Below are 25,580 nucleotides of genomic sequence, written 5' to 3'. Positions count from 1 at the left end.
ATTTGTCTCAATAGTTGGACTGTGACCCAGATTCGACACAAAACTAATCATGAGCTATCTTTAACCTTGAGAGTAAAACATGTTAATACATAGTAATGAATTAAAATGATATTAATAATCACACAATGTATGTTTAACGTCCACAAGGTGGGGACAATGAAGAAAAGATGACACAACACAGGAGAATTCTAGATGTTAATTTATTACACTAAGTAGATGAAAGACTCAATTAAACATGACACAAGTAATCATTACTCACAACTCGAATGAGAACCAAGAGACCTGAGTGGGAACATGGCCGACACACAACGTCATGACTATAGGGATGAGTGGGTGGGGGGGCCTCAGCAAAGTTACTCACAAACAGAGTCTCCAGCCAAATACATGTAGGAGATGTTATTTCGATTTGCGGAGAGATGGGTGAAGGCAATTCTACATTTTTTAGATTAGACTCCAGCGGCTGCCATGTGGTAATCAGAGTGCGACTGCTCCTGTCTGGCTCGGCCCTCTGGAGCGTGAGCATCACACACCCTGCAGCCGTGTTATCCCCCCGCAACCAGTCACCAGCCTTCAGCAAAAATATACAAGACTCGCACTTTAACGCCAGATCATCACGTCCACACCGATCACCAGACTGTGTGATTTCATGTCCGTGAAACAGGCCCGAATCGTATATGAGGCAATAACCATGGAAGAGAAAAGCCAACGTTGTGTGTGTGTTTGTGTGTGTGTTTGTGTGTGTGAGTGAGACAATCGGGAGAAAGAGAGAAAGTTTGAGCGAGTCAGTGTTTACTGGCTGAGTCGGAGCCTCTCTCCTCCCTGCAGGAATTCTTTCCATGTTTCATCACTGCCCACTCGCCCGTACGAAGGGGCTGAATCGCCTCCTGATGTCATTTCCTCGACTTTCACAAACGATCACAATGAGAAACAACACAGGTTTCAGATGTGATGGGGCCTCGAGCTACAGTACAGAGTATTTACAGTGTGCATGTGCCGTGCCGTCATAGCCACACAGGCCTCACACATGCAAACAGCAAAGGCCACTGGGACGGAGCTCATCAGTCAAACTGGTGCTGGCAGCTCCCATCGGACACGTTTTCTGGAGTAAAATCTGCCCGACGGGAAAACGTGGAACCAGTGTAAGTCAACAGAACAAGGGAAAACCAACAGGGTGAGATATCTACAGTGTTTTCAGAATCTTTAGAGGAGAAGTGTTTACGTTGGAGTAAATGAAAGCTCAGGTCGTCTTGTAATGAAACACACAGGGACAGCTTCTCTCTGTCCTCTGCAGGGTTGGCACATGTGAACAAGTTTGCATCCCCAGCAAACGAGAGACGCTCAGCAGCTGGGACGCTGCAACTAAACGGGCACAGATGGTTCTCCATGTAGAATGAATGGATCCGGTTTGCTCCTCCTGCTGGTGGGCAGGTGTTCAGGACCAGTTAACTGTCTCCAGTTCTCTACGATCGGTGGCAATGAGAAGAGCAACAGTCGTAAAAAAAAAAACTAAGAGCACCTCAGGTCTCGGCGGCGGTTCACTGTCAATATCACACAAAGGAAATCACATCACTGATCAAAGAGTTGAGAACTCAAACAATCTGAAAAGTACAGTGGTGAAACTCAAACATCAGCAGGAACTCAGGAGCAACAGTGACATAGACGTTTTTAAGTAGCACAACAACAACAGGATCGATTTCCTCCACTAGAAGGAAGTCTTATTTGAAAACACAGTTCTTGGAAAGAAGAGCTGCTTTTGTTTTATATAACCAATCACATGGAATCACAGTTAAAACGGTGCAAGTAAACAGAATAAACAAACTGTTTACATTTGTAAGGAGCATGGGAGTAGTCATAGACTGAAGACACTATATATAAAGTGAGGCCATGTTTTATTACATTGGATCCCACCTTTTGATTAACTAGTTCCCACATTTTGATTAACTAGTTCCCACTTCTTACTGTCAAGATTTGAGAATACTTCCTCATCCAAAAAACACAAATTGTGACGATTGGCAGGTTCAGTATCACAACGGATACTTGTAGTTAATTAGCATAATATTTAATAAAGAACAAAATGATTCGAAACACATAGTAAGTGAAATGGGTCTATTTATTTGCCTTGTATTTAACCTTGTGTGGGAAATGTTAAAAATAAATTCAAGTTAATAGTAAAATATCGAAATATAACCTACAACTAATTGGAATTTGTGCCAACGGAGCAATTAAAACACATTTAAGACATTTAACTTTGTAATGTTGAGGATTTTGAAGGGAAATTATATCTTCTGTGCCCCCCCCCCCCCACCCGGTGAGCAGGCTCAGTTGTTGCTCTTCTTATTGATGAGCACCGAGCAGCAGGTGAGGGCTCCGTCCACTTTGACCTTCTCGCTGTTGGCCAGAGGGATGAGGGTGTAGTCCTTCAGCTTCTCAAACACCTGCAATGGACGAGTGGAGAATAAAGAAACATCCCGACTGTTCAGATGCTCAGTCCTCCAGCTCAACGTGGTTCTCAACAGCCTTTGTGTGGTTCTGTCTTTGAGGTTGTTACCTCCTGCAAGAAGTTTATGTTTTCACCCTGACTGTCTGTTTGTCAGTTGAACCATTCAACTTTCTTACCTCTTTCTTCTCTACAAGTGCGTTTTCTGACATTGGAGGCCTAAGAGGAGGTTTGTGCTCTACTGAGTTTATACATTCACGTGAGTTTGTTTGTGTGTCTGTCTGTTAGTAAGCAGGATTACACACACACTTCCTGATGTGATTGTCATGAACCCTGGTAAATTTAGATGCTGTTTGGGTCAGAGGAGGAACTCATTAAACTTCGGTGCAGATCTGAATCACTTTGTGATGTTTTAACAGTCTCTTTCATCATGTTTCAACATTTTCATTGATTTCTCAGAGAATGATTCTGAGATCTTGATGGAACATTTTTCAGAGAACTGATCATTATGACTTTAAAACTCCTTATCTAGTGAATTTAAATGTGGTTTCCTGACTGCTGGGCCTCAGTGGAGGTCTGTGCTCACCGAGGGTCATGCTGGTTATGTTCTGAATTCATTTTTTGGTTATTACAAAATGATGTCAGCTAAAATACAATAGTGCTCAGGCAGATATGATCAGATAATCCAATAAAACAATGGATGTGTTCAGCAGCTGTTCCTGTTCTGTCTCCTGACTCTGCCCTCAGGGAACATAGCAGATGCATGAGCCAGTGTTACAGGTATCGACCAATCAGCAGCTCAGCTCCCGAGTAGAAAAGCTAGTCACTTGTCAACTTGTGATATAAAAGCCCTGCAGACTGTCAGTGGGAAATAGGAGCAAAAAGCCTTCGGCAATGGTTTCCTGGTCTCGCAGCTAAATATACATATAAAAACGATGGGAGTGAGAACGATGACATCATGCTCCAAAGACCCTTGTAAAGCAGTGTGTCACCCTGTGGCCATTTTCCAGGAGGAAACCAGTGTTTTCCGACCAGACGTCCAAACCAGGATATTTTTCTCTCTAAACCCTGGTTTCGACCCGGCTGCGACACCGAGCGGGGCCTCGCGGCTCAGCCAGAGGGATCAACTAAACAAATTCTTATCTCATGATGCAACACGGCTGATGAGGGCTCTGCTGATCCAGATGACATGTTTGAAAAGCCACCGCAGCCATGTGCCTCAGAACTCTGGATCCTGCTCTAACCAGGACACATTGTGTAATGTGGGCAGGAGTTCAGGTCAGAGCCCTGCTTTTAAAAGGATTTGAACAAATGGGCCCCCCGCACCATCATCCTCTTGTGTTGCACCACTTCACAGCAGCAATCAATCTTTATGCATAATTGCTTTTTGTGAGGTTGTTCTTTCAGATGTGTTTGTTGTTTGGAAGCAGGATTACACCAAAACTACACTGGAGAGATTACCATGAAACCCTGTGGAAGGATGCACCTTTAAAATGTGGTGTGGATCTGGATCAGGGGCTGGATGCAGTTTTTCAAAATCTTTAATTCTCAGAAATCAATTGGTGGATCTGGTGCATTTAGGGAACCGTTATCGCTTGTATGAATTCAAACTCCATGAATCTATCATTTAATGTGGTTTCACACACTGTTGTGCGTTGGTGTGTAGGTATAAGTTCCAGTTGGTTTATCTGTGAGCACTAAAACAAACTGATTTACAGAACTTGGCAAATTGTGGTGCGGCTCTGATATCAGGGGTGGATCCAATGTTTTATGACTAATAAATAATTTGGGTAATCGGACCACTTCCCTTTTTTTTCTTTGTATATAACTACGAATAAAACAAGACAATCATGTGTTGGATGGTTCTGCCATCGATGTTTGAACTTATCTGCATGTTCACAACTCTGACGAATAGAGATCACAACTAAAGATGTTGAATGTGAGTGTGAGTGTGTATCAAACAATGACATCACGATCCAGACCCCTTCTGTTTAGATGACTCGTCTCCGAGGGTTCAACTCAGGGGAAGTTGCACCTTCGCATAACTGCCCCGAAAAAAAACATCAGTAAATCCCCCCCCCTGGTTGTTTATAGCACCTCCGCCTCCAAAATGTCTCTTTGTTTAATCATTTCCAGCAGAGTTCTCATTACTGCGGTGGAGATTTATATGTTGAGTCAGAGGGGAGGTGGTGGTGGTGGTGGTGGTGGTGGGGGAGGGGGGGGGGGGGCATGGTCCCACACAGTAAAGGCTGCTATATTTCACTTGGCCTTTTGTCTGCTCGCTTTTCTTTATCTCCAAACCCTGAAACCCTCCTGAGCAACGGGCGCTGCCAACTATTAAAGATGCCCCCCCCCCCCATCTCATGACCCCCTGCCTCTGTTAATTCTTATGTAACTTCACGAGACGCCTTAAAATAGGCCGGAGATTAGGGCAGACGATGTTCAGAGTTAGAAAGCTGCACTAAAGTCTCGCAGATTGTTTTCTGTGATTGAGCCAAATGCCGATAAATATCTCCATCATCTCATCGGAGGAAGAATCAACGAGTTCCCTCGGGAAACCGAGACCCGCCGGACGAGGAGCCACGACAACTCTTATAAATGGATCCCTGCTATTTTGGTTCTTATGCTATGTCTCGTGCTATTAGTTCTTTTCCACTTTCTTGAAGCTACAATTTCTTAAACACAGGTTTGGAACCAAAACTGGGTTCCAGGCCAGTTCCTGGTGGGTTTGAACATTATGAAGGAAACTCGGTCACAGGACAAACACGCAGTTCGTACACATGGCTCCAAATGGGCATTCAAGAGGTGCCATCAATCAGGAGAGCACGAGATACACAAATATATTTATCAAGCTCAAGACGAATTCCTTCAGTTAATCCAGCCCCGTAAAAAAAAAGTTGGAACTCCTCCGTGGATGTTAGTCCAAAGACGCATAATTTGGTGAATTCTTCCTTCTAAAAATAGCAGGCGGAGGTTGGGGCTTTAACCACAGAGTACATTTTGAGGTCTGGGGACTGTCTCTGCAGATTGCAGGGTGCTGGGTTTGATTCCGGGGGGGAATCTTTATGACTTGTTGTGATGTGAAATGTTCCCAGAGCGTCTGAATAACACAGCTACCGCTCAGGCTTTCCAAAAGCCCCAGCGAGACAATAACATATCATTCATGTGGAGATGCTGCTGAGTGAAAGGCACATGTCGGACAGAGAAACCCAAGAAGGCGACTGGCTGGACGTGTTCCTGCAGTGACGGGTGTTTGTTGTGAGCGGAGTTCAGCCAGGTACACTGAGGCTAAATGCTATGAGGGTGGTTTTTAAAGAGAGCAGTCCAGGGTGTGTGAAACTCGGTCTGCCGTGTCCACAAAAGGTCACTTCACATCAAAGTGCAGGTTCCTTTGTTTAAAAAGCCTCAGCCTAGGCCCTGGTTAACCTAGAGCGGTTGGCGTAAAACAACCACGTATCTTCCGTGGAGCTTCGGCCACTTGTTTTTCTCTGAGGTCTGGACAGGATGAAGAGCAACAAAGAGTCGTGCTCTTTAAATCCAAGCCACTAAACGCAGCCCCGCTGACCTGACTGAGCTTCCTCCTCACGAAGGTGAAACCTCAGGATTGTAAAATGATCATGTGACCTTTAGTGTTTGTGTTTGTGTTTGAGATCAAATCTGCATCTGAGGATGTGACCCGAGCTGGACGTTACCTTGGCGCTCTCTGGAAACTCCTCGGCTGTGCAGTGCAGCAGCACGTGGCCCAGATCGGGCAGGTTCATGTAGACGCAGTTGGCGGCGAGGTCATCGGGCACCGTCAGCTTGTCGTAGCGATGGTCGCTCATCTGCTGCATGATCTGCACACGGAGACGGAAAACAGACAATGAGGTAAAGAGACCCAGCCAGCGAGCGTCCACAGGGGTTTGACTGAGACAGACAAAAAAACAGTTATTCAGACACTTCGAGGCAGGAGCGAGGCCACGGAGCCGGAGGCAGCACCACATCTCTCCGTCGGCCAAACCACTCTCTGGGCCTGGGGGGCCTTAATGGAGAACACAGGAGCAGACAGACATTCTTTCTCGGCAGATGTCATGATATTTATGTAATCTGAAGGACTGGAAGGTGGGACGGGAGGTGGGGGAGACGGCTGAGAAGACGCCCGTTTTGCCAAGTGGAAGTTGGGGGGGGGGTCAGGATGTTATGACCAGAGAAGAGGCAGGTGCCTCTAAATGTTTATGAGCTGAACATCTGCGGACGGATACCTCAGAGACGAGGAGGGGAGGGGAGGACGAGAGACTTAGAAAAAAAAAAGTCCAAACATCGAAAAAAGATATTTTTAGGAGTGAGATTTTCACCAGATATGAATCTTTACCTTCTTCTCTTCTGCTCTGCTTCCTTTAATCCTGTGCGGGACGGGCTGCTAATGATTTGCAGACAAAAAGTTATCTAGAAATCTAAAAGCAAATTCTTATTATTCAGATGAGATCAGATTTTTCTTGCACACGCAGCAAAAGTGGATTTCAGCATCAGCCTGCAGCCGAAGTGACGTCAGCCTGATGCACATGTACGGTGGTCTCACAGAAGCAGTGAGCAAACGTGATGATGCACACGTGGGAGGAAAATGTGTGGTTTGTGGCCGAAGATGTTTTCATTTCACTTCCCATTGAATATGTTTGCTGGAAAAGGGAAGACCAGGGCGTTCACTGGGATGGAAAAGGCACAAATACGGGATAAGGTTGCATCGGGTTACTCTCATAAATTCAATATACTCACGTACTCCTCGTAACTTGAAATAAAAAGAGGTATTTGTACGTTGCAATCACATTTTACTAGCAAAGGATTCAACCCAACAGCAAATGTGCTGTTCTAAGTACTTTGCTTTTTCTATTAAAATCTATTCAGCAACATAGGAAGTGACACGTTTTATGTTTCTGGCAGCGGCAGCAGCAGCACTCGGTTGGAATAAATATCAGAAACAATTGTGTGGTTAGTGTGAGCAGTAAATCCCATCATTAAATAACCCAAAGGAAAAAGCTGTGACAGGACCGGACTCATTGTTAAATGGAGGATTGTGTCTGGGACGTGCAGAGCGAACGCAACACAATGATGGAACTCCTGCAACAACGACAACTTTAAAAACTAAATAAAACAATAACAAGATAAACAATCAAATCAACTTTATAGGACCTAACGTTGTCATAACTGAGTGTAGATGCAGGGGAGAATAAGTGCTTTGACAGCAAAGCAAGAAAAGAAAATATAAGTGACAATAAGGAAGTCAGACAAGCACGTCCAGGTCGGGATCAAGGTGGTGTTCAAACTTAATGAATAAATAAAGAGCTGAGTCACGTGAACACATATAAGCAGTAATATGACAATAAAAATAAATGAAACCATATAAAAGCAAGTCCAGACAGATTCCCAGGTCACTTCTGGGTGTGTTACGTGATTGCAGCATGCAGCCCTTAATAAAAACACTGTCCATGTGCGTGCCAGCCAACTGGGGGGCTGGGGGTGGGGGGGGATTAGTGGTTGAAGGGAAAGCGAACGCTGACTCCACCAAACATCACAATTGTTCCTGCTCAACTCGCAGACTCTGAAACATCCAGTTGTCTTAGTAAAAACTGAAAGAAAAAACAAGTCAGCATGTGAGGACAAAATATCCTTCAGGAAGATTTCCATTGTGATTTGTGTGCATTACTGATCAATGAAACAAAACTAAAAGATGAGCGGGAGTGGGGCCTAGTGGAGCACATAGGCCCAGTTCCCTTAAATTGAATTAAAAGTTGAGTATTGTTTGTCAAGAGGCAGGAATTATTCCCTCAGAAATTTGTGATATAGTAAAGAAATTCCCATTTGTCCCATTCTGCCACCAGGTTGTATGGAAATCCAACCAATCAACCAATCAACCAATCAACCAACCAATCAACCAACCAACAAATCAACCAACCAACCAATCAACCAACCAATCATCCAACCAGTCAGTGGTGGAGTTCCTCTTGACCTTCTGATAAATTGCCAGACAGAACAATTGGTTTTCTGAACAAAAGATTAACCTAAGGGCCAAATGACATTATGTCCATTATTCTAATCCCAGGTCAGAAGAAATAGAAACTCCAGGTTAGAGGATCTCAGTCGCTGCATGTTTCAGTAGCTTTTGCTGACATCAGTTTATTCTGCCTGTAATTTGTGCCTTTTTTCCTCCAGGTGAATCAGAGCCAGTGAATTGAAGGAGAACTCAAGCCTGTATATATAACTATACAGTACATCCTGGCCCATGACCAAGCGTACAGCAAATTACCAGCAACATGCTCCTGGACAGTGGCTGAGGTCCAGTTAATAAACAGAGTGGTAACTGGGCAACAGAATCTGCTTGGTCAGAGCTACTTATACCAAATATTAACGGGAAAGTAATGAAATCCAGACATTTAACAAAAACACTGAAGATTTCCTGGAGCTGGCGTCATCCGCATAACCCAGATTCTGGCTCTGGCTATGAATATTTATAATGCTCATGGTAGAACTACTTCCCATGATGCCTTTTAAAGTTTTATATTACTCCTTGTTTTTACTGCTGAACAACAGCAGCATGTAGTAAACACAACCTTCTGAAATCCTGCTTCCATATCGGGTGGGGAAACGAGAGGGAGATTGCTTCCTGTGGTGGACAGTACATGTTTGTCACGGTTCCTTGACACACATTCGCTCTGGAAATGTTGTTGGCCTATATGGACGGTTGATTGATGCCCCCCCGAGTTATCCAACGGGAACTGGCCATTTCTAAAACAAGTCCGTGTTCAGAGACCCTATGATATTTGACTTGATTCCATTTGTGTGGACAGTCTTGTCCATTTTCCTCCCGCTCAGCAAATACATGAGCCATGGAATCACGTGTGTACACAGAGAGAATAATGATCTCATCAGCTTCAGCTAGAGTTTGTGCTTAGAGTGGAAGAGCAAATGTTAGCAGGCTAAATGTTACTCCAGATTAAGGTGCTGGTAACCCTGTTAACTATCAGTATGCTAGGTTTGTCCTTAGGAACATTTTAGCAGGCTACAGTTAGCATGTCAAATTATGAACATACATAATGTAATGTGGTTGTTTGTGTATTGATTATCGTCTCATGAATAAACAAAGTTGACTTTCAGAGATTTAACTATTTAACCTAAGTTGTGCTCTCAGCTGCTGCTCTTCAACATCGGAGCTCAAGACCTTAATGAACGACTCATTGTGTCTCAACCTGATTCTCAAAACCCTGACGAGGCACTTTTCCCTAATGTTGAAATCTCCTAGATAAGTAGTTACTTGACCTTCACCAGGTTGCAGCTTCACTATCTCTATAAAAGTGTGAAAACCTCCTTGAGGTGAAGATCAAATCGTGTCCGGCGGAGCAATGAGCTCATGAATCACACGGGGCTGAGTCGAAGGGCGACAGGAACTCAAAGGCTGCCGGTCACTGCTCTGTAATGCAGCCGGGGAATAGAGTGTGAGTGTGTGAGGGAAGAGGGAGTGGGCACTGAGGCCATATTTCAGGATGATGACTTTATGAGAGACGCTTGGCACTGACAGCAGAATGATGGGTGACGACATCCATTAGCTCAGCGTGTATTCTCGTCCTGGGGGGAAGAGATAAACATAGAGCGGGGACTACACCTGGTTCACAAATAAATAAACAAAGATAAAAAACAACTAACAGATAAAACTAAGGACCTTAATGAAAGTGAAACACGATCGGACCTTCAGCACTTTTTCCTTCAACCAAAATAAATCAGCGGTTATCTAAAGACCTTGAAGGTCAGTTCCTTCTCTCCCCACAGCAAACAAGTACTTCCCCAAAGATAAACTTAATTAGTCTGGCTCCAGCTTTAAACTGGTACAACGCGTCTTTGTCCAAAGGGTAAACAGACATCGCCACAAGAGCAACATCCGCATCCAAACCAGGCTTTAAAACAGCGCTCATCGGTTTTCACTCGTCCCAGAACACAGAACATTACCTCAGTTACAAATCCAGGGTTGTTAAAAGTCCTTTAAAACGGGAGCTAATTGCTTCAGGAGGGGGGGTGACGTGAGATGCAATTAGGGAAACGGGCAGTCCGTCGTTTAGTCTCGCCAACGGCCACTCCTCGCCTCGGGCTGATTATTACTGGAGCGGTCAAACAGGCAGGAATCTTAATGAGTCGATGCTGGAATACAAAATGAATAGCCCCATGTTTATCCATACAGCGACACAAACCAACACGTCTTACTTTGTGATTCTCTCGAGTGCTTCATTGTTACGTGCTGTCTGATTATCTCATTTTAAAAATGCCCCTGAGATACAGAAGGTATTTAAAACAACAATGGACCAGTAGGGGGAGGTGTCACACTAGGAGGCGAGAGACAAACCCTGTCGGGAGGATCTGGGTGTCTAAATCTATATACTCAAGTAGTTAGATGTGCTGTGTTTCCTTATTATAATGTTTCACATACAGTTTCACATCCTGATGTTTGGGGAGTTCTCGGGGATGATTTCCATCTCAGGGACGAGCTCTGTCTCCATGTTGGGGTTCAAACGGTCTCTTCTTCCTCGTGTCCCCGGAGCATCCGTTGGGTTTTCCATCATTGCATCGACGCCTTGATCGATTCAGAAGCCTCCGGGCGGTAACGAGCTCAAGCTGCTCGATGGAAGGACGATACCCTTGTAATGGGAGCCGGAGCCGGAGCGCCAGGGCCAATCCCCCGCAGATTAGCCGGGAATATGAATTAATGAGGAAGGATTAAGGTGACAGGTGGTTTCGATGTGCTTACAGTGGGAAGCAGCCACCGAGCTGTAAGCGAGGGAGCCTGCTCTGGATCAACATGTGTAATGTCCTGTCCTGCGGTGTTATTCTTGCTGAATACTTTGAAGAACGAGGTGTTCGTACCAACGTGGTCGTGCCAAGAGTCGAGCGGAGGGAAAAAGCTGCAGTGCCGACGCTGCGGTCGCACGTCTCCGCCAACCAGTGAGGTTGGAGTGTGGATTTGTGTTTGTCACAATCCAGGCTCATGCACAATATGTTCAGAAGGAATAGGATAAAAGGTATTAAATGTATGGGTAGATTATAATGTTACCTTGATGCTGACCTTTGACCTTGCAGGTATTTAAAAAGCCATCACTTTATTTTAGCCGACTGGCATTTGGAGGAAAAGTTTTCAGAATTAGCAAATGGATTCTTGAGTTGTTTTGTTACCTGTTGACCTTTGACCTCCAGATAATAACAAGTTCATCCTTGATTCCAGGAGAGAGTTTTTTCCAAATTTCAAGAAATCCCGAACATGCCTGGAGCCTCAGCTGTCATCGGCACAGAGGGAAAATATGAAGCCGCCGCGTCGGCGTGCGTCATCGTTATCAAAACAAAGCCACTCCAGTGATTGAGTGGTTTCCATAACTACAGGCGGGGGAAAGCAGAGTTAATGTACACACAACACAAACACACACATGTACACAAGCAACGTACTTTGAGAGCTTTCTGTGCCGGTTCACTGGAGCCGATGACGATGAGGCCGGGTCCCCCCATGCTGCAGAAGCTCTTCAGGTGCAGGCCCTGCTGCACGGGCACCGTGGACACAGCGTAGTCCTGCAGAGACACACACACAGTGAATGAGGAGATGAGCTTCATGGAGATAAGACTGGTAATGGAATATATTTCATTAATTACAAGGTTTTGATATCAAAGGGGCGGCTGTGGGTCAGGAGGTCCAGTGGATCGTCCACTAACCAGAACACCCTGAACGCCACATGGCCCCTGAGGGTGTTTGAATGGCGTGTGATAGAAAAAGTGCTGCATATGGATTTGAGTGGGTGAATGAGGCTTGTAGTGTGACGCTCTTTGATAAGAGCTCTGTGTAAATACAGTCCATTTACCATGTGTCACTGGATTATACAGGTGTGATAACTCTGTGCAAGATAACAAAGCACCACACCTCCATTCAATATCAAATGGTGTTAGTGTGCATATAGTCTCCTTATGAAACCACGTTTACATTCACTAAATCCAGATTTTTCCATGAATTATTTTTTGAGAAATCAATTAAAATCTTGAAAAATGACCTCACACTGTTATCTACAGTGAATCCTGGATCCACACCTACATTCCATGGGTTCTTCTCTGACACACACTGTGCGTTTCGTGGAAATCTGTTCAGTAGCTCTTGTGTAAGCCTGCTAACAAACAAACAAACATGGGGGTAATAAATATAGAGGGAGGGGTCAGGCAGTGGGGTCTCAAGTGGCCTTTTAAACAGAGCAGCTCGGAGTCGGAAACAGTAGGAGTGAGCTGGAGGATGATGTCACTGAGCGGAGCGCTCACTGGGGAGGTTACAGAGCGACTCGTAGGAGTGGGATTGGAGAGGATTTCCCCGGCTGCAGGAAGTCACAGACCACATGTTGTCATCAGAAGAGCGTTATACAAACTGAGGATCAACAGATTCATAAACAACCTGCCACGGATTAGAGTTTTCATAAGACATGAGAGTCATACCGACTTTTACTGATCTCAGCCTCGTTGTAAGGTTTTAAAACTTGAGATAATACAGTATATTGAAATCACAACTTAACAATGAACAATCAAAAGTTAAAGATTGTTAACGAAATGGAGATTCCTTTTTTTATTCTTTATTAAAAGTCATAAACTACTGCTGCCCCACCAGGGAGTGTGTGTGGGAGTGGTTTGATCAGAGTTATGGCAACGTAAGCAAACACAACAACAACCCGTCATCACATTTTTGCCTGACACGCAACTGAACTCTGATTGGTGCGTGGAATCAGACAACACGCATTGTGCCCCCTCCCCCCCACCCAAACACACACACACACACACACTTCAAACCAATGAGAAAAGCAAGAACCAGAACACAAAAATAGAACTCTCTCTTTAGTGATTCATGTATTTTTAGGCCCCAAATGTTGATTTTGGCCTTGAAATGCCAGTTACACATCTCCAGGGAGACTCTTCCTCCCTGTGTGTTTATTCCTCTGTTTGTTTGTTAGTAAAATGACACATAAACAACTAAACACATTTCCAGGAACCTTGGTGATAGGACGTGGGACAGAGGCATTAGATCAGACACATCAGGCCTTCATTTGGATTTTTACCTCCTTAGACTGAAAGAAATTAACTTTCAAACTGGTGGATTGAATTTCTGATGATGGTTGTGACCCACGCGGAGAATCCCTCGGGTCAACCCTGAGTGATACTGAAGATTCAAAGCTTATTTTCCAAGGCCTTTCCTTCCTGAATCTATGTGAATACATTTATAAAACCGTTTCTGGTTTGCGCCCTAAGAAAATAACTTCATCTGACATCCATGTGTTTTGTTAATCACAAAGTTTTCAATGGGATTTCTTTCTTTCTTTCTTATTCCTCTAAGGTTCATATCTGCTGAAGTGTTGTGTACATTTTCCATCGTTGCACTCGCTCGTGTCATTTTCCATTCACGTACACGGCACATTACAAAAAACAACAACTCTCAGGTCAACGCTTGTGCACCGCCATTAGCTCCATTAAAGTTCTGCGGTTCGCTGAGATGTGACAGAAAAACAGAAAAGGAAACTTTTGAAATAACTCCTTGAAGTTTTCCTGAACTCATTCCTTGGCACTTCTTGTTTAGAAGATACAGGAGGACAATTGGGAATTATGTAATCTAAACTTTCATCATCTCTTATCCCTGGAACAGGAATTTTGGTGTAAAATTAGAAATGTGGGTTGTTTTTTCTTTTCTCCCCTTATCAAGTATAAGAAATCCTGGGGGGGGGGGGGGGGGGGGGGGTTAAGGGAGAGACAGAGTCGCTTTTCATCTGCGCTCGCAGGCTGATGTTTCTGCCATGTTGTGACCTGAAAAGACCCGATTGAAGAACCCACACGTCTGTCAGAGTTATGTAAACTATTGGAGCAAATACGGGCGTCCACAACTCTTAGGTCTAACAGAAAGTTCCAATCCCTCTGCCCCGTGCGAGGGGCCGTACAGAAAAGCAGCCGCAACATCTGCACGCAGTTGTGCAGCGCTACACAAACCTGGCAGGAAAGTGATCCTTAAATTTGATAATGAGAGGAAAAAACAACAGCGACAGAGGGAAGCCATCATATATAACACGGAAGAAAAAACAACAAAAATGGACGCTCAAGTGATTTTTCCTTGTTTCATTTGCCAGAGACGCATCATTAAGTCCCGTCTTCTGAAAGATAACAGAAAAACACGGAGGGATTTGAATCAGATCCAGATGGGAAGAGGGAGGCAGGGAGAGGAGGCCTGAACTCTTGGGGGTCGTGACCCACCTCTGAACTTCGGTCATGCTCTCTCACTTCAAAACCAGCAGACGTTTGAATCAGACTGACCCACACTGTGACTCAGTGGAGTCTAAGTCCTCCCCGAGACAAACCTGCCGTCTCAGCGATTTCACTTCTGTGTCACATATGGAGATGGTGGAGCTCGTGGTGGTGATCACAGTCCGGCCGCGGCTTGGGGGGGATTAGTCAGAGCGGAAAAAAACAGGGTGGAATTGTTTCCAATACAAACAAATCTGTGACACTAACCAGACCAGACTCACACACTCACACTAGAGGAGGCTGGTGATCAATATTTTTCTTACTGTCGACAAATCGGACAAAAACCCAAGGATGTGTTTCTCTGTCTCTCTGCTCCAAGTCTGTGGTTTTCTGCCTCAAGACGATTTGTTCCTAATGGAGACATTGATCTTTAAAAAAATATGTCACTGGTAGGAAAAAGGCTGAAACATAACTTGTTTCTTCAATAAGACAGGATATCTTTAGAAAAACAGCTCCCTTCTAACAGGTGAGTAAATAGTCCTTTTAAGCTTGGTTCAGAATCTTCCAGCAACAATTCACTTGTTCCATTTGAATCCACAGTAACAGTGTGACCTTGACACAGACGGGCGAGCAGGGCAGACTGAACACAGGGAGAGAGGAAGGAGCCTCCATTGGAGTTTGTTACCATCGTTAATGAAAAGGATTAAATGGTGCACTAACTTTTACTGCAGAGCTGGTGTATCATTGTGTATTTACAGTGGGAGGACAGTGTGTCTGTGTGTGTATACATGTGCATCAACAGTGCGTCTCATTCATGTGTTTGTAATAGATGTTCAACAACAATGTAGAGATATAATCATGCTGCGGTTTCACAGGAAAAGACTTGATGGTCTGATTCCTTCATTGTTGGTTTATTCCCACTACAGATAAGTTACAGTTACACTGAATTTCTCAAAACTGGGAAAGAATAAAGAAGTTATGATGTTTTTTAATCTAAAATTGCAAATCACATTTAAAAGATTGAAAATGATACTGTCGTTCAAACAGAACTTTTTGTTTTTCCTTGTTGCGTCGGTAGGTGGGAACAATCTGAACAACTGACAACTTGATTTAATTACAAACTGAGCTGATGACAAACTCAAGACAGGTGGCACATGAGAAACAGGTGAAACACATCAAGGCAACACAACTGGAGGGAAACACACAAAGGCAGGAAGTAAACAGAACAGAAACACGAGGGACATTTAGAATTTCAAAATAAGACATTATACTCAACACAGAAAGAAAACAAATTGGGTAAAAGTCAAATAACCACGAGAGTTCATAAGTTTAAAGCTTGAAAAGAGTCAGAACACTTACAATGTAAATAAAAATACTTTCTTTTTCACTTATTCTAGCCACATTTCACATTTACGTTTTGGGTTTCTTGCTGTTTCCACAATGACTGACAGTCACACAGAGTAGAGTGAACACAAGGAGGAAGAGATGGAGGCAGAGGTGGATGGATGAAGAATGGATGCAGGGGGAAATAGAATTAGAGAGAAAGTGAGATGTAACCGAAGGGGGTGGGGGGGAAGCATCATGATGGTAATGATGCTTTTATCTTCCTGCCGCAGAGCTTTTATGATTGAACACATATTTATCTCTTCCTGTCGGTCCTGTCAGGTCTGATCGCTCACAGCAGACTCGTGCTCGGGGACATCTTCAGGGGACTAGAGACGACAGAGTGGTCGTTGTGTATTTGGAAAATGGATGTTTAAAGTATTGCTCTCACTGTAAAGAGGAGAGAATGAGTTTGCATGTTCTTGCCACACAGGGTCTTTTCCTGGTTCTCCGGCTCTGGCTTCCTCCCACAGTCCAAAGACATGCAGACTGGGATGAGGTTAATTGGAGACTAAAGTGGGAATGATGGTTTCTAGAGGTTTAGATAATCGATGGATGTTTTTCACCCCAACTCACCTTAAAAGCATCAGCCAGGATCTCTGCTCCTCTCTGATTGGTCCGCTTGGAAAGGCCCACAAAGAACTCTTGTCCTGCAGAGAGAATCAGATGAAAATTAAGCTGTTGTCTATCAACATACATATGAGAGTCCCCCTGTGTGCTGTATGCATGTGTCTGTGAGGAAGGGACACAATGACAGACCTGGGCCGGCCCGGCTGCAGCACACTGAGCTCAGCACTGGGCTCCTGATGGAGCTGCTGAGCCTTTTTTTTTACAAACGGAGCCGTCAGCCCCGGCCCGGCCAACAGGAAATGTTTCTAGCCCTGCCATGTGAAACCCATTTCAGCTGCAAGGAGCGAGAGCACACAGCCGGCGTCTAGAAACCCAATTAAGTGCACTGAGCGTTTCTTCCTCGCAGCCTGCACAGCGCGGAAAAGACATTGACCCACATTTTAACTCGCAACACGACACAACACGACAGTAACGCAATGTACAGAAAATCAAACACAGAGCACCTTGCTCCGGGTTCTCGACCTGCATCAACATTTATGACCTGATGGCAGAGTGATAAGCGATGAGAGCCCGAGGTCCTGCTGAGGTGATTAGACCGTGCAGTAGAGCGTGCAACATTTTTGCTGCAGATTATTTTTTGGGGGGAATTTCTGAGCCGAGGCACCGGTTCATCGAGGTTACAGAGAGGAATGTTTGCGTGGAGGATGTTTAAAGTCAAAGACACGCAATCATCTGCTCTTAGAAAAGCTTCTGTGTTGTGTAGAACCTCTCCAAGGTTTCCTGTTTGCAACCACACAACTATAATGCAAAAATCTGTATGTTAAAATTATTTTAACTTCCATCAATACAAAATATGATCTGCTTTATTATATGCATTTTTTTTATGGTTGGGGGCATTTCTGAATCTGTTTATGGCCGAACAGACAAAACAGGAAGTAGCAAGCATGTCATTGTTGACCTCAAACATAACAACAAGTTGGAAAGACTGGTAATTTTACCATTTTGCCATAAATATAAAATCATCCAGGCATGAAAAAGTTCCTCTTAACTGTGTGGGAACTACAGATTTAACAAGTTCACAGGTTCTGAGTAATTCACCTGTAAAAAGCACGTCTCCCCCGTCCAGTGTGGCAGTTTCATCCGTCATCTCCACGATGTTCAGGTTCAGAGCCTTCAGAGCTGCCTTCATTGCCTCCGTCTGGAAGGAACACAAACAGAAACCCCCTCTCAAACATCTGCTGATATTTAACAAATGACTGAATCTTCATGATGGAGTTAAGTTGAACCGTCATTCGTTCCGATCTATCAGCGTTTCCTCTCTTCAGGAATATTACGATATGATCCAGCTCTAATCAGACAACTGTAAACAGGAGGAAAAATCAGTCTGAGGAGTTTCCCTGCAGCTTTCGCCTCAGCCCGCAGTCTTTAGCTGAACCAGATTGAGTCAAACAACCCCCCCCCCCCCCCCCCCCCCCGTCCCCGCAACAGGTTGCAATGACATCATCTCAATGAGCTATGAAATTGTGTCCTCTTTGGAGGAAGCATGTAAAAACCTTTACAAGGACGCAGCTGAGGAAGAGCATGTACGCTGCCTCGTGTTCCGGGTCATCTGTCTTTCACGTGCGTGCAGGAAGGAGAAGGGGAGAAAAGATGGCCGCCATCCGGAGAACATTTGCATATATTATGTAATGCCTTCACCGGATGGAAAATTAGGATAAGGCCTCATTTCACTTGGATTATCTCTCTTGCTGAACCTGAGAGGAGGAGCAGCTCTCTGTTTTTGGGGCTTGACCTTTGACCAGTCCTCTCTCCCCTCTGATCATCCAGACAGATTTCATCGGGGGGGGGTTCGAGTAGTTTCCATGACCGGTCATGTTAGCGAGAGCCTCAGTTTTTCCATGAGCCCTATCTCCCTATGACCTCAGCATGCTCACTGTGCTTTTTGGCAAAACACAATGCTTCTGGTTCTACTCACGGCCCAACCATGAGGTCATACAGGTAGACTGCCATGCACTTCCCAGATAACACAACAGCGGCCTGTACGCACACATGACTGCACAAGTGTCACAGCGACACACACGTAGCACAGATGCACACACATTGAATTTGTTTTATCCATAACCACCAGGTAAAGTCTTTGTTTGATTCTACAGGTTTTTGCAGGAATGCCTCTTTCTTTATTAATTTGCCTCGAGGCTCAACAACCAAAATGGCGTCTTTCCAATTAGTTCATGCTCCAGAAGTGAGACAGTGGAATCCCACAGGAAATTCAAACTTTCCTCCTCCTCCATGTTTCATCTTCACTGCAGGCGTTTTGCTAATCTTCTACTTGAGTTAACAAGGAGGAACACGGCGTCCTTCCAAGTATCTGGATTCCCAACTTCATAAGTGGTTTCTTGAAAGCTCAGACAGCCGCAGCGTGCCGCGTTACAAAGGTAACAGTTAATCCCTGTCTCCCAGGGAGTAAACACTCCGAGGAGATACAATCAAGGTGATTGATGAGAACTCGTGCTTTAGATGTTTGCCTGAAGTCACGTGCTGTGTTGTCTCCATGTGTCACTGCTGCCAAGTCTTAGCTGGTCCCAACATTCTTATAACTGCATCATCATACCGAAGGAAAGTTAGATCAAATTAGCCAATTCAGACTCTGCTCCATGGAAATCCATTCCTACGCAACACAGCTGCAGAGCAGCATCCTCATAGCCCCAAAGGTTGAGAGCTGATTCTATGATTGTACCTTTGCTCATTAGTCACTGTTTAAAACGATGCCGTCATTACCAGTGACTCCTTTTTCCATTTTTCTGTAGAACTCTGCTGATTCCACTATCACCGTGGTCGTTCGCTCAGGAATCTGGTGGCCTGCGTGAGGCAGCCCTCTACCTCAGCTCTCTGGCATTTCCTCTGACATCACTGGAGGTGATGTGACCCCAAGGGTGTATAGACCCCCCCCCCAAACACACACGCACATACACAAACTAACACTCACACTCATACACAACGAAACGTAATGGCCCTTATAGACAGACATCAGAATGGTGTCTGCTCTGCTGCTGCCCCGTGTGTGTTACAAACCATCAATTATTCTATTCTTCCACGGACGTGAAGAGCGGAGCTGGTGTGTTTGGATGAGAGGTTCGGTCCACATGGAAAATGAGATGTGGCCCCCAAAAAAAACAAAGATTGTTGAGTAGAAAAAGAACTAAAAGCAAAGAAGAAGAAAAATCTCCATTTGAAAAGAATAATACATTTAAACTGGGTCACCACGTTCAGTGTACACAGAGGGGGAGACTGAGTGCGGTGAGGTAATGGTCTTGTGTATACAAGTTGTGAATGGTCAGGCAATCCCTGCCTACACAGAGTTGAAGTCCAGACATACTGTCATGTATCTATAACCACAAGATGCTGCTGGAATCCTGCAAGAAAAAAATATAAAAAGACCTCCAAACACTGACATCAGTGACATAAAGTTAAATAAATATCAGATCAATCTTAGGTTCTTAGATCAGATATTATATTATCACGTCATGGCCTTTGAGCTCATCATCTCATCATCAATCATGAAATTAGTTTCCAGTGTCTTAAACCTGCATCATACATGGAGTCTGAAGTTGAGAGGCCGATGCAGAACCTTTAGAATCACCTTCAGTAACTTTGGGCAACCATCAAGTAATGATAAACTTGGTCTGTTCTGGATTTAAATGACTGTTGTCCAAAAAGATTCTAACTCATAGTGAGCAGCACCTAGATAAATTAGTAAAAATACTTCATCTAGAATAAATATCTCTATTTAGATTAGCAAAAGCAAGTTCTCAATTCCAAAGCATGCATTCAAAGTCCCAAATAATCCAATGAGGATTCAGGGCTTTGCAGAGCAGCATCACTCAGATCCTCCACAGGCCAAAACACAATCGCTCCAAACTTCTTCCTGCATCTCGTTTCAGACCAGTGAGATTCTGCAGCTGTGCAGGAGGCACTGGGGCAAAAGTTCACACTGGATCTGTTGATTCAAACAGAACGACTACAATGGCCACAGAGGAATGCACCTGTTCATCTACAAAGTTTCTACACGCTGTCGGGTTCGAACGATTCCTTTTGGCTAAGAATACGTGAAACTGACCCCCCCCCCCCCCGAACCCCTCCCTGACAGCGCCGCACCTACACATGTCTACATTCTTCATGTTGTTTACAGCCCGTGTGGACGCTGCCATCAGCAGGTCGTAACAGAATCCGGGATTCATTCAAGCAGATAACCTATATACTTGTGCATAGTTGGCAGGAGCCGGCCTTTTTCCTGCTGTTACACATCCACCGCGAGGTTCAATGAGGTTTCTCGTGCCGACTTCCCTCTGCTTTGCAGTTATTGATATCTAAAGCTTCTGTTTCCAAATATTTCAAAACTCAACGAATTTTTTACTCGCACGACTGCAGCCGAACAAATTTCTCCATAAATTCCGTGCAGTGTTTGGATGTCACTGAAGAATGGAACTTCCAAGATGTGAAAAATCGTGCATCTTGCATCATTACATCAGACCTCCCTGTTTGCTATGTGTACTGTCGAGCCACAGTAACGATTCTCACAACAGAAAGAGGAAGAGGCAGGTGTTCTTCTACGATAAAGCAGCAATTGAATATTACAGTTTTTTTGTATTATAATTGAATTAATTGATGTTTGTTAGGAGTTTTGCTATAGGTGGCGATTAGCATTAGCATGCTCCCCACAGATTAACTGTTCATTAGAGCAGAATAAGGTTGAAAAGTTGATGTTCCTCAAGTAGTTGAAGTTGCAACTGAGGAAAATATATTGAATTCCAGTCCCATCAATCATCAAGTCACATATCAATCTTTGTTTATACTTTTATTGAACTTTCTGGTTCGCAGAAGTTATGAGTGCTTCATAACCTTTGTCATAAAAAGTGGCATAAAGTATAAGTCAATACAGATCTATACAATATCAAGCTGGAGGTAATTTTCTACTGGGGCATTCAGTTATCATCGATTAGACGGTGGTTGCAATGGTTCTTGTTTCAAAAGTCTTTCCGTGCAGAGTTTGCTTGTTCTCCCACGTGTGCTTGGGTTTTCTTTGGGTACTTGGCTTTGGTCAATTGAAGACTCTAATGGACCGTAGGTGTGAATGTGTGCGCTAATGGTTATTTAGTTACACTGGCAAAATGTACAAGGTGTACACGCCTCTCACCCGGTAGTTTTTATTAGGACTACTTTTGGCTGATACTATTATTTGTGCACAGTTAACCAGGCGGACATTTTTCTCCTTTCCAGTCTTATTGCTAAATTGAGCTAAATGCTGCGGCAGTTTAATGTTGAAGATTCACACATATATAATTTCAGAAATTCAAATTAACAAGTGCCTACTAATAACCTGACATTTAAATTAACATGATGACCTTTGAATATTTTTTTTTCCACCAATTAACCTCACTTCATTATTTCTGACTCTGCACATCGGCCCTCCTCTCCTCCTTCGCTCTCTCTCTTTCTTTGTCTCTCACATTCCGTCTATTCTCTCTCCACCCCTGTGCCAGGGTCAACAACACTCCTAGAGCAGCTTCCCATGCAGAGCGTCCGATTATCTCTCACTGTGAGGGACATCCAATACCCCGTCCTGTCTAGGTGCCAACTCGCTGTGCCAACACCTCCTTCTGTTCTCCCTGTGCTCCTCTCCTCTTCTCCCCTCTCTCCTTCTCTTTCCCCCCCGAGTGCTCGGCCAGGCGACATGCTATTAGCCAGCACCCTGCTTTGAATGAAAAAGGCCTTTTAAAATTCATTAGGGGCAGGAGGCTCGGCGGGCCAGTCGGTCTGCCTGCCACATTCCTGCCGTTCCAGTCCAGGACAGGGGAGACGGAGCAGAGAGAACAGCCTTTTATTTGGGTCTTTTTATGGACCCCCGTCTCCCTTGTCTCGCCCCTGGTACCCGTGGATATCGCATTCTGCTAAAAAGGACCATCAGTCTGATAGGGCACGGTGCATTTGGAGAGGGAATAGAGGACACAACAATGGCATTCCTGAAGGTCATCCTAGCCTCCCTACCCCAGGCAACAGAGTCCCACGCTCCAACATAATGGGGATACAGCATTCCTCCGAGCTTCACACGCAAGGAGGTCAACCTCTTCAAATGACAGTTTTCAGCTGCAGCTTGTGTATAAACACAATGCCAGACAGTTAAGAGCTGCGAACACTACATTATCATACCATGCAATCACCATCATAAGGCTGATAGAGTTGCCTATTTACTTATCCAGCAATTAGTACAAAGTAAAGCAATATCAGCATTGATCTGGAGTCACCACGTATAATATACACTCCTGTTTTAGCTCTGATTTGTGCTCCACCAACTCCTGAGGGAAATATCTGTCTTTTTCAGCAGCCAAATCCTCAATCCTCACCCCGAGGTTCCCCCCTCGCATACAAGACAAAAGTATTCTGCCACATTTCTGTAATAAAAATGTTTAGTGGTGTAGCTTTACACTTATTTGTGACGTCTCAAACTGAAATGACTCAAAAAGGATATCAAGTGTTGTTGACACATGGGCACGAGTTTATACAGCGAGTCTTGTGCGTCACGGCTAAATCTTTGGCTGGACATCGGGGACACAGATGATGATTGCAACAGATAGCAGGGGCTTAGCACCGAGCTAAGTTCAAAGAGCACTGGAGAACAGAACGGGAGTAACGAATGCGTTTCAAGGCAATCGACCAATTAGAATTTAAAATAAATGCACAGATCTCATTAGCTATGCAGCAAGTAGCTGGATAAGGTTATGAGAACCTTTCAGGTATCACAGTCTCTGGTTTCATGGAGGAAACTGATGATTCCCTTTGTTTCCTGACAAGAGTGAATACGATGAAATGGCTCTATTAGAGATTTGTCAGATTTCACAGAGTGCTGGTTTGGAGGGAGCCCCTGCAGGCTCCAATTAATGGCAGCCATGGGGGAGAAAAGCAACACAAGCTGTGAAGAAGTTCTGACCGGGCCTCTAACACTCACACACAGGCAGACACATGTGATGAATATGAATATGTGATGTGCTAATATCGGAAATCACTTTTGTTTTTTCAGGAATCACAAAGGAAACACAGATCACTCATACATGAGTCACACAGGTGGATTAATACACGGAAACTTGTGCATAGTCTAACGCTGTCACGGTGGTCAAATGGCACATTCCTCCCGGCGAGGGTTTGCACTGTCACTGTGTGCAACCAAAGCTTGAAATGACAACAACTCATTTAGCGGCAGCCAAGAGAAAACAAACTCTCCGTGGCCTGTCCTTGCTTTATCTAAACAAGTCCTCCGTGTAGGTTGGAACATACCTGGGGTTAACCAAGCCATGACACCCCCCCCCCCACCCATCAGCTTAAAGATTACATACATGTTGAGAAGTAGGTCAATGTGAAGGCGTGCACAGTTAACAGTAGCATATCTGGAGACCCCTTGCACCGCATCAGCCACAGGGATCTGGCAGGCGGGTTCCAGTAAAAGAGCTGCTTTAGCCAAACTGACTGCACTGTGAGTCGGGGCTCCCGGGACATCAGGGCTCCAAGGAGGAAAATGCCACAGTAGAGTCCTGCTTGGACACATTTACAGCCGTCTGGGGGGCGGGAGACAATGGTGGTGCCACGATTCAACAAATCAATTGAAAACGTGAGAGAGGAGTGAAGTTTAAAGTCCAGGACACTGTGGTGGCTCCGACTGTTAAATGGTGTATCTTTATAAAAGCATTTGGTGTGTGAGACGTGATTGCATTTCTGAGACTTAAGAGAGGCTGTTGTAAAGGTAATCACACGTTGAAGTGTGGATGGAGCCTCAATAATAAAGACTTCTCCATGATGAGTTTTCTATCAATACTCCAGTGGCTCTTTGTTATCTGCTTCTTTTATTAAAGTTTAGATAGAAAACAGATTGGAAGAGAGTAAAACTACATTTAAGCAATATAAACTTTATTTAATCTCATCATGAATTTCGGATAGAGCAGAGGAGTTGATTTGTGTCCTGGACTGAAGCATAAATATAAAGAATATTATAGTATAAGCCATTTTGCCCCAAAAGAAGATGGTTTGAGTTTGAACCCCCGGTTTGGCCGAGGGCCTTTCTGTGTGGAGTTAGCATTATCTTCCCGTCCCTGGTCCTGTCCGACTTTCTAGTCCGACTATTTGGCGACAGGAAAATGCCTGTAGGTGTGAATGAGAGTGAATAGTGGTTTCTATGTGTCTAGCCCTGTCTAGCTGGTTCCCTGCTTTTGTCCCAATGTCTAGCGTCTCAAAGGACAAGTGGTAATTCACAGATGGATATAAAAGACGGTCCCTTTATCTAACCTGATGATTCAGAGAATCAACCTTTCCAAATTAATTACAAAGCTTAGAGATAGTCATAAAACTTCTCACACATCCTCAAAGATTTGTGCTGTATTGCAACTTTCCGTCTGCCAACATATTTTGGAACACACCAATTAAAGCCCCGGATTGGATCCAACTCGTTAAATCAGTGTCATGGATCATCTTTAAAAAGATGATTTAAGAGGCTCACTGACATGTTAACGAGAACAATCTACGACGACTACAGCCAATCAGAATGAAGAATGGGGTTAAGATTGTGGCTGAAAGATAGTGTAGTATTGTATAGTGTCATTTACCATTAACTCCCAACAACTGCAACATATCCGAGCTGTGATCTGCACAGTGATCCGACTTCATTGAGAAAGTCGTCCACTCTGAACTTGGCATTACAGAACACTCTTCACCTCTCAAGTCGACAGTAAACAGGATGAAGGGTCCAGCACATTTCTGAGAAGTGGACAACAGGAAGTAACCTTCATATATGAAGGGAAAATGTGGTAAAAGAGCAGGAAATATTTAGAGCTGTCCTCAATAGAGAAGGGGTCAAAATAAATAACATCTTGTACTGTAACAC

The 25,580-nt window shown here is 44.3% G+C and overlaps 1 protein-coding gene across 3 annotated transcripts in view; it reads right to left on the bottom strand.

Annotated features, from left to right (window-relative positions):
- Positions 1-184: 184 nt before the first annotated feature.
- ddah1 (dimethylarginine dimethylaminohydrolase 1) overlaps positions 185-25,580 on the bottom strand; it is a 71,839-nt gene continuing 46,443 nt past the window's right edge. For all 3 annotated transcript variants that reach the window (XM_062396207.1, XM_062396205.1, XM_062396206.1), the window contains exons 2-6: positions 17,753-17,852; positions 16,661-16,734; positions 11,894-12,013; positions 6,130-6,273; positions 185-2,435 (exon numbers count right to left, since the gene is read on the bottom strand). In XM_062396207.1, coding sequence (XP_062252191.1) covers positions 2,319-2,435; positions 6,130-6,273; positions 11,894-12,013; positions 16,661-16,734; positions 17,753-17,843 — 546 coding nt within the window. In that variant the 5' untranslated portion in view covers positions 17,844-17,852 and the 3' untranslated portion in view covers positions 185-2,318. The remainder of the gene's footprint in view (positions 2,436-6,129; positions 6,274-11,893; positions 12,014-16,660; positions 16,735-17,752; positions 17,853-25,580) is intronic.

This window comes from Platichthys flesus, chromosome 9 (assembly GCF_949316205.1).
Source record: "Platichthys flesus chromosome 9, fPlaFle2.1, whole genome shotgun sequence".
Classification (NCBI taxonomy): Eukaryota; Metazoa; Chordata; class Actinopteri; order Pleuronectiformes; family Pleuronectidae; genus Platichthys; species Platichthys flesus.
Note: the sequence above shows the minus strand (reverse complement) of the source record. Positions and strands in the feature narration are given on the sequence as shown.